Raw genomic sequence first — 9,939 nt, forward strand, 5'->3', positions numbered from 1 at the left:
GCCAACCTCACACCTTCAAGACACACAACCGCTAGTCTGCGGCCCCAACTTCGCGATTCTCCCCTCCAGCGGCCTCCCTCTCCAGAGCCTGCCAGCCCGCGGCGAAGGAGCAGAATCCCGCGTCCGCAGACCCACAGGCCAGCCTCCCGGTCCGGCGCGGGGACAGCCCCGCCGCCGAGGAGGCCCGAGGGGGCGCCAAGGAGGGAGGGCTGCGACCGCGCGCGGGGCGGGAGGGGTAGGGGCGACAACCGCCAACCGCCCGCCTTTGTGGCCCCGGCCGGACGTCCTTACCCTGCCGACTGCGGCCCGGCTGCGGCCTGAGACGGCGGCCCCGGAGCCGAGGACCGGGGTGGGCTCGCGCTCCTCGTCGCTGGAGAAGTCCGGGGGCCCCTTGCTGTTGGCGCCGGCGGCGAGCGGCGGCCGGTTGCGCGCCGTGAGGTGCTGCAGGTAGAGCTGCACGTATACGTCTTTGCGCTGCTCCCCGATCGGGAGCGTCACATTGTTGGCGACCAACTCACTCTTCAACTTCTCTTTCGTCAGGACCGAGGGGTCTTCCAGGAACTCCGGCATCTCCGCGGCGAATCCCCTTCCCCGCAGACCTCACACCCGCAGCTCACGCCGGCGCGCTCGCTCTTTGCCCGGGGTGGGGGGGGACCGCGCTGCCGCCTTCGAGCCTCACGGCTCCCGCCCAGGAGGAGCGCCGCGGAGCAAAGCAAAAACTCGCACACACAAAGCAAAGCAAAAACCGGACACAAAAGCCCCCCAAGCACAAGTGCGGACCAAGTGCGGGCAAGATAGGAGCCTCCACCAACCCCAACCTACACACTACACAAGCAAGGAGAGAGCAGCCTGTTTCGCCCATGCCCCAAGAACGCGCGCCGCCATTGGTCCGCGGTGGGAGGAAGCTGGGCAGTGATTGGTAGGAGCCCTCGCGCGGGTTCCATTAGCCGCTGCACCGTGCGAGAGGTTGTAGAAACGCAGTTTAAAAGCCGCTCGGGCGGGATCCTGGGCGACTGGTTTGTTTCTGTTTCCCTTTTCTCCACCCTTCCCCTAAGACGCTGATAAGGGACAAATCGTACTACTTGTGTGTGCGGTTTCCAACCCCCCCCGCCCCCCGTCCTGCTTGAGAAGAAGCTTTCCTCTCTGGGGTCGATCGCCTTCGAACGGGTCGAATTTCACGCCTGCTGCGAGGACCCTGGGCTGGGCCTTTCTCAATCGTAGGATACTGATTTACCGAAGAATGACCACAGTCTTTCCTTCCCCAAACGCTGCCCATGAAGGGAAAGAAAAGGAGCAAGGCGTGCCTGTCGGCGCTCATCTTCCTTGATTTGGTTTACCTGGGGAGTGGAAAGGGGGAGAGCAAGCAGTTAAATCCCTCTCTGCTTGCGAACGCTTCTTTTGTTCCTGAAATTCAGGAAAAGCCAGACTTCGACTCTTGGGCACTTTAAAATGCCCCTGAATTTGTGACAAAATTGTATCGTCAGATATTCCATTCGTTTCTTACCCTACAGGTTGGGACGTTTCTGAATTATTTCATTTTGAACATTGGGGCACAACTGCATATTTTTGAGAGCATCCCTGGGTTAGTCTTACATAAGTATCTTACCGTAACTTAATCACATCTAATGTTTATACAACAGGATGGAGCAAAACGTTTAGGAATGCTTTAATGGGCAACTTAAGGTAACTGAGATGGTGCATACCTAGATATCAATCATAGAATAGACTGGTGACCTATAATCAGGCTGGGAACCCTAATCAAACCTATATTACTGATCCAAATTAAAAAGTCTCAGAAATGTAATAAGATTAAAATGTCTTCCTGAAAACAACACTGATGACGAATATTTGTGTTTCTTAACGAATATATATATATATATATATATATATATATATATATATATATGTTCCAAGATGCTTTCCTCCAAGAAACAAAAGAAACTGACCTTGCATTTAGGGAACTTTAATAATTTCCCCAAAATTCTGACCTCCAAACTTTTATAAGCTGCTTAAATTTTTTAAAAAATGTTTATCTGATTTCTGCATGGTTGTTTAGGTTTGAGGAAATTTTTTAAAAATGCCTTCACTAAAAATGTTCCCTATGAGTTAAGTCATTTTATTTTGTTCAAACTGAGGAGACACTATTTAATGATGGATTCTTTTTCTAGGGGCAATTTTATATTTAAATTATTTTCTAAAACTCTCAGTATTACATATATTTAAGCAATAGTAATAAGCTAGTAGTGCAAATTAAAAATTGTACTTTAAGTAGCAAATTGTTTTGTACATTTTTAGGATGCCTTTTGAAAGTTACCTCATTTTTCTCCCCACAGCTTCCCTGGGCGCATAGGCAATTGCTTTTATCTTCATGGGGTAACTGAGCTGAGAGGCAAAGGACCATGATTTTGCACCACAAACGTAATTAATACATGTGGGATAGTCCCAGTCTGCATAATCTTGGCAAGACCACAGTTGATGGGTCTATGCTACTCTATTTGAATTAACAAGTTGAAGAAATTTGGCTCCCGCCTGACTGTACTAACAGTTTTTAAGAGGTAGGTTTTGATGCTGTATCTGAAAGGGGTCATAGTTACCAGGACTATATATGATCTGACCAGGTTGGGTACATAGAAGGGTCTCCGGGCTCTGACAGCTGCCCTATGGTCTGAGGTTACCTGAGCAGCCTGGTCCCTGAAATGGATCCTTAAAGAAGGAGACATCACTGGTACCTGAGGATAATATTCTACCTAAATTTGATGTGAGTAGAATACAATGATGAAGTCACAGAATCACCCAAGGATAGTGCAATGACTTTTTTGAAAGGGCCCTTGCACCAGATATTTTTCCATTTTCCAGGCCGTTTAATTTTTAAAGACAGTACTTCATCCTACTTTTTAACCACACGCTAAAAAAAATCACCTGTTGAGTTTGCAAGGTATTTGCTTGTTTTTGCAAGTTGTTTTAAATAGACACAGTATGGGGCACCTGTGTGGCTCGGTTGGTTAAGCGTCCAACTTCTGATTTCAGCTCAGGTCATGGTCTCAGGGTCGTGAGATTGAGCCCCACGTGGGACTCTGAGCTCAGCATGGAGTCTGCTTGTCTCTCTCCGTCTGCTTCTCCCCATCCCTACTCTCCCTCTCTCAAATAAATAAAATCTTTAAAATAAATAGACAAGTACTATGCCCTACAGGCCAACAGTAAAGATAATATAATTCACAAAGAACTGCATTCTAGATCCTTGAAGTGAATATTCCTTGAGCAAAAACATTTTCATTCCCTTTCATTAATTGTCTCTCCTTTTCTTAGACACTATCAACTGGAGGTTACTTGCAGATTCTACATTTCTCAGGAGACATGGTTGATGTCATAAGCTATCAGACAGTGAGATTGCCTTTCTACCTCATCCATAATGTCATGACTTACCCAATTCAGACTTGGAATTGTCCTAGATGCATCCAGCTATATCCCCAGCACTATTAATTTTTAGTGATGAAGGTAATTTTTGCTTTTAACTCTGCTGTAGAGCTCCTAAGTAGGAGTTATTTTTTACCCTCATACTCTGTGTACCTTAAGTCCTAGAGGTTGGGCTACAGAATTTGGGTGGCTTCTTTGTTCCTGATTAATACTTCAAAACTATTCTCCTCTTTCCTCCTTCAGAAACATTTGAAGTTCATATCATCTAGCTAAATCACCCTTTATCATCTTTATCATTTATCAACTTTCTGGCCACTCTCCCTCAGATATTATAGGCTGTTTTTCCTTGCTCTAGGTTTCCCCACCATTCCTGTCTATATTTTGTGTGAATTTAACATTCTTATAGATAGCCCATGCAACACCAGCATTTTATTTTTATTTTTTTAAAGTTTATTTATTTGGGGCGCCTGGGTGGCTCAGTTGTTAAGCGTCTGCCTTTGCCTCAGGTCATGATCTGAGGGTCCTGGGATTCAGCCCCACATGGGGCTCCCTGCTCTGCGGGAAGCCTGCTTCTCCCTCTCCCACTCCGCCTGCTTGTGTTCCCTCTCTCGCTGTGTCTCTCTCTGTCAAATAAATAAAATCTTAAAAAAGAAATAAAGTTTATTTATTTAAGTAATCTCTACACCCAACATGGGGCTCAAACTCATGAACCCTGAGATCAAAAGTCACATGTTCTTCCAACTGAGAGAGCCAGGCACCCTCAGCACTTGGCCTTTTAGATTTTTTACCTCTTCATCTCCAACAACTTGTTCCGTTATTCCATATCATCCATCCACTCCAAGTGGTGAGACTTTGAACCTTGTCATCAATAACTGTTTTGCCTTCTAAATCTCAATTTCAAGCGTCCCAATTGTCAATCACTAGCCTTTTTCCTCAGCTCATTTATTATACTCTCACTGAACTATTAACACCTCCAATCCATTAAGCCCAACACTTAAAAAAAACTATTAATATGATTCTGACATAAACACTTCCAACTCATCCAACTTAGATTCCTCAATTAATCCTTGTAATTGCTCTTTTGCAGACATTTTCAATTCTCTTACCCCAATTTGTCTATCTTTCTTACTTGGAGGAACCTCCAGGTAGAAACTTAGTCTTGTTTGGACTGAACCCTACTGAAACAAACTTTTCCATTCCATTGCTGGTATCCAAGTAGCAAAGATTGCTATAGAAAAATCATATGACAGGGCTGACTGGTTTTAATTCATGACCTCAGACCTCATGGGAGCACTTCATACTGGCTGGCAAAACTATTCGTTCACTGGATTAACCATTCACACCTTGGCTTCTCTACTCAAATCTTTCACATCCTTTCCCCCCTACCTGTCCCCATTTTCAGCTGGTGAACTTGCATCATACTTGAGAAACTGGAAACCATCTGCAGGGAATGCCTCAACTTAAGAAGGTCATTTCTGTGCTCATTTGCTCTTGCATCTTTTTTGTTTCAATGGAAAACAGAGAACACTCCTATCAGAAAGAACTCTACCCCTTGTACTCTGGATTTCATCCTTCTCTCCTGCTCAAGGATTTTTATCATCTGTGAAATTTCTTAAATCTTTTTTCTTTTATTTTTTAGTTTTAAGTAGGCTCCATGCCCAGCATAGTGCTCGAACTCATGACCCTAAAATCAAGAGTTACATGCTCTACTGCCCTGTGAAATTTCTTAATTGAAAAAAAAAGACTTGGCATTTTATTTTGTTATATTCATACAAATAAAAATTTTAAAAATTACCTTTTATGTTGAAACAGGTATTAGGTTTTAGGTTTAAAAAAAATTTTAAATGTTTCAGCATTGATACCACAAACCTTGGGAAACAGTGAAAAGATACCCCTATGTGAAGCCACAGCTTAAAAAAATAAATCAATGGAATGACTTTGTCAGAAAACTGTTCTGAAACTTTTTTTTCCATATCACTTGGATAACTGCCTTCATTTTCCTTTTTGAAGTTTTTAATGTTATTAACATACAGCTGACTTGTTTTTCCTTATTCCGTTTTGCATAGAGCTTGGTTGTGAATTTAAAGGTGTCACCTCAAACAAAGCAGATGACCAAATACTACATGGTGGTCATAAAAGTCATGTCCTTGACATTTTTCTTAAGAATATGAAAGGATTTTCACAATAAAGCATTAAGTAAAAATAAGTCAAAAAGAATAGAGAACCATATTAGAGTAAGATCTCAGTTCTGTAAAGAACAGTGTGTATGGATATGTGTTTATTTAAAATATATACAAAGAAAAAAGACTAGAAATGTTTGTAGTAATTTTGTTTAGGTGGTGGGGAACAAGTAATTTTTATTTTCTTATTTTTTCTGTATTTATCAAGATTTCTACAATGACCACATGCTTTTATAAATATAACTACCTTTCTTTTGGAATTAGTGTGAAAAATTGGGAAATCACTTGGCTTATCAGAATTCAGTCTTTCAGTTTTATATTTCCAAAGGCTCCATTTTATCAGCTCATCAGTCTTAGGTAACTGATTAAAAATAATCTCAAAAGAGAAACCTAGTTTATTAAACAGGTGAAATAAATGCTCAGAGCATTCGATAGTAGTGGATAAATCCACTTGGAAGAATAATGCCTGGAAAGTTTTCAGAGGAAAAGAGCAAAATCACAGATCTATTGGGTGGGAATTCAAATATGGATCTGTATTTCAGAGCCTCTTTCCTGACATCATTCCTACATAATGGTTGTAGAAGTTAAAGTTAAAATGAAGTATTGGATTTCAAATTGTTTCAAAGTTATAGCAAGCCAGCAAATGGGCTATTCTAGGAAAGTACAGATGTCCAAACTTGGAAAGAAGCTGGAACCTGCGAAGTAACAGTTTTAGAGCTGCAGCAGTATAAATAATGACATGTATATATACTATATATATACTGCTTTACAACATTTTTATGTATATCTCATTTGATTCTTTTAAAAAAATTTTTTTTGAGTATAGTTGACACACAATGTTACATGAGTTTCAGGTGTACAACATAGTGACTCAACTTCTCTTATATGTTATGCTATGTCACCACAAGTGTAGCTACCATCTGTCACCATACAATGCTCTTATAGTATCATTGACAATATTCCCTATGCTGTGCCTTGTTTGATTCTCTTAACAACCCTGTCAGGTTAAGTGGGACCTCCAGTCGTTCTCAAACTTTTGCTGGCCATCAGAATCACTTGGAAGGCCTGGTTAAAACTCTGATTGTTAGGCCCCATCCCCAGAAAGAATTCTGAGTCTGTAGGTATGGGGTGGGACCTGAATATTTGCATTTCTAACTTGTTCATAGGGTACTGGTCTGGAAACAACAGCTCAAGGCCATTTTATTTATTTATTTTTTACATTCTTTGTAAAGCCAGAGCTGACCTTGTCATAGTCTTGAATAATAGCTTTGCTTTGCCCTCAGAATAAAATTCAAATTAGGAGGTCCTGACTGATCTGACTCCTGTTTTACCTCAATAGCTTTCTCTCTCTCATTTCCTCTCCAGCCATGCTGGAGAACTAGCAGTTCTCCAAAGAAGCTGTATTAGTTTGCTAGGGCTGCTATCACAAAATGATTAACAAGGTAACATTACCTGCTCTGCCTCACAAGAGTATGATTTTGTACAAATGAGATAACATGCTTGGTCCAAACTAAGATCAAGTGAGTATTTTTACAGAGATATGCTATACATGCAAAGGTTGCCGGGGGAGAAGGGACATTAACTTTTGTTATGGGTGGAATTGTGGCCCCTCACAATTCATATGTTGAAGCCCTAACCCCCAGTACTTCAAAATGTGACTATATTTGGAGATAAGGACTTTTAGGAGGTAATTAAGTTAAAATGAGGCCATTAGAGTGGGCCTTAATCTAAACTGACTGGTTTCCTTATAAAAGGAAACTTGGACAACAGCAGAGATGTGCACATACAGAGGAATGACCATGTGAGGATACAGTAAGAAGGTGGCCACCTATAAGCCAAGGACAGGTCTCAGAAGAAACAAACCCTGCTGTCACTTGGATCTTGAACGTCTAGGCTCCGGAACTAAATTTCTTGCTTAAGCCTCCCAGTCTGTGATCTTTTGCTATGGTAGCCCTAGCAAATGAGTATAAACCACTACTTTTATAATTGAAGAAATCAGACCCCAGGAATATTAAGTGAAAGTGCTTGACTCATGGAAGGCATTCATATATGTCTACTGGATAAATAAATGCCTTAAAGCAACATAGTAAACTTTTATTTTTGAAGATTCTCCTTTATGAGGCCTTCTTGAGCTACCCAAGGCAGAGTTAATGTCCTATTTTAGCATCTACATACCACTCTGTTCATGTTACTTTCATGGCACTTAGCCCAACATATTATGGTATTTGTTTACTCAGTGTACCCCTCAGTGCTGAGCACAGTATTAGGCTCATCATAGTTGGTGGTTCGTATCTGTTGAAATGGATGGTCTAATCTCAATCCACCCAAGTAGGAGAAAGAACAAACTACACAAAGTGAAAATATAATGTCCAGCTATACTCCTGTATTAGGTTAAATCATATGAAATTAGTACTTGATATTTTCAAAACAGCAGAAAAACTCAAGGACTTTTATGGAACATAGCCAATAAAGATCTAAAAATATTTCTCATCATCTTGCTATTCATTTTTTGTACAACAAATGTTTGACACATGCCTGTCAGGCCCTATTCAGTACTAAGAGTCCTGGAGCTCGAAAAGGTGACTAAGCTTTGCTCCCTATTAAAGAGATTAATTGAAAGTAGTATCTGACTTGTCCCCATTCACATGAATTGATGAAAATATAAAGGGGGCATTGATATATCACTTAGGTCCAATGGCTTCTAACACGTTCTTTCAACAAATTTCCCACCTTTTTAATAAAACATTTGGCAAAGACAAGGATATGTCGTAAGTTAGTTTGTTTGAAAACTTGGGTGATCCTTAGAGACTGTAAGAGTGGGATACTAATCACATGTTCTAAGATCGTTTATTGGCACACAGGCTAGGACGTGCACACTGCAACAACATTCAGTTAGAAATTTTACTGTGGTCCTTGCTTTCAAAACGGTCTGGGAAAACAGCTTGTACATTTCTTGTTAAGGACGGTTGGACTGATAGGCCCCCTAGGGTACAGTAGTTAATAGTCACTTTACTAGTGATATGCACTTTTTACTTTAATGGCAGAAAACTCACTGTACAAAGCCAAACAGTACAAAACGATCAACGTTAAGACTACGATATAAAGTCAGCCTTGTCTTTTTGCACACTAAGGATCACTAGGATTACATTTGAAGAAGGAAGATTTAATCCTAAAAGGCGTTTTCAAAAAAGGCGGGAATACTAGATCTCTAGAAAAGAGTGTTTTAAAAAAAGAGAGTCTACAAAAGCCCATGACCCCGACGTGATTCGAACACGCAGCCTTCTGATCTGGAGTCAGACGCGCTACCGTTGCGCCACGAGGTCCTGCTGGGCTGTGGCTCGCGCAGTTTCTTAGGACTCAAGGAACATGGCGTTTCTTCCGACATCTTTTTTCCAATTCTCTCCTTGCCCCTCCACCCGGTACACGTTTTAGATAAAGACTGATCACTTTAGCGCCCACATTTTCCTGATCGCTAACCCTCCAGCTAACTTGGGACCGGACCAGTGGAGGCGGCAGAACTGAGTTTCCCTTTCAGTCGGGTCCCCAGGGTCAAGGGAAACTGTTCCTTCCTCTTCTACAACAAGCAATTTCCGTTCTTACCCGCCCCTTTAGGGACGGAAACTCCGCCTTCTCTCTCCCCTCCCCCCTTCGGGTTCCGCGCCCAGTTCATGACCTCAAGTTGGAATTTGGCGGGCGTCACTGCGCAGGCGCACACTTGTGCCAGCCAGCAGCTGGTAGCTAACACGGAGGCCTCTCTGGTTCTCTTTCTCTTCCACCAACGATAAAAAGCTTTTACTGCCAGGGTAGGCTTTTATTTCAAGGTGAGCATTAAGCTTAAAAGTCACTCGTTTTAAAAAAGACACACTCACAAAAGATATCTAGATATTGTATTTGTCAGCAGGTTTGGCATCACGCAGTTGAATTATAGGGAAAAAAGCAGTTCGATTGACAAAAGTTACCAACCTCCCCGTCGGGGAATTGAACCCCGGTCTCCCGCGTGACAGGCGGGGATACTAACCACTATACTAACGAGGAGCTCGTTACAAAACTTCCTCCAAATATCTCTTCAAAAGTAAGAAAGATTCCCTCCCCAGGCTCGTTTCCCTTCTGCTTACCACCGGCAAGTGTGAAAATAGGAACATTTGGACCGCTCCTCCTCTCGCTATTCCCCTCTGGGCGCCTTGGACTCGTGGTTGGTGGAAAGAGTAAATTATTTAGAATAATTGAAACAAAATGCGCTTCCAGTTTGAGTAGTGATGAATTGATGAAAATTGTTTTCTGGAGCGCTTTATGCTTTACAGATGATTTAGGTTTCTGGCGGGAGGTTTTTAATTTGATAGTGACC

The 9,939-nt window shown here is 42.1% G+C and overlaps 1 protein-coding gene and 2 non-coding genes across 7 annotated transcripts in view; all 3 read right to left on the reverse strand.

Moving 5' to 3' along the window:
* Window positions 1-1,017, reverse strand: part of TMPO (thymopoietin) — a 28,942-nt gene extending 27,925 nt beyond the window's left edge. Inside the window, exon 1 of one of the 5 annotated variants that reach the window (XM_025882362.2) lies at window positions 292-904. In XM_025882362.2, the coding sequence (XP_025738147.1) occupies window positions 292-570 (279 nt within the window). In that variant the 5' untranslated portion in view covers window positions 571-904. Of the gene's footprint in view, window positions 1-291 lie in introns of all 5 variants that reach the window. The other 4 variants (XM_025882363.2, XM_025882364.2, XM_025882365.2 and 1 more) reach the window with 4 other exon arrangements.
* A 7,828-nt stretch (window positions 1,018-8,845) lies between these two features.
* TRNAW-CCA (transfer RNA tryptophan (anticodon CCA)) lies at window positions 8,846-8,917 on the reverse strand. Its single transcript has one exon. It is a non-coding gene; the product is annotated as a tRNA-Trp (tRNA).
* Window positions 8,918-9,557: 640 nt separating this feature from the next.
* On the reverse strand, window positions 9,558-9,629 carry TRNAD-GUC (transfer RNA aspartic acid (anticodon GUC)). The gene has a single exon. It is a non-coding gene; the product is annotated as a tRNA-Asp (tRNA).
* Between the last annotated feature and the right edge of the window lie 310 nt (window positions 9,630-9,939).

The sequence above is a fragment of the Callorhinus ursinus genome, unplaced genomic scaffold, assembly GCF_003265705.2.
Source record: "Callorhinus ursinus isolate GAN/ISIS: 27379988/994484 unplaced genomic scaffold, GSC_fseal_2.0 scaffold14, whole genome shotgun sequence".
Lineage (NCBI taxonomy): Eukaryota > Metazoa > Chordata > Mammalia > Carnivora > Otariidae > Callorhinus > Callorhinus ursinus.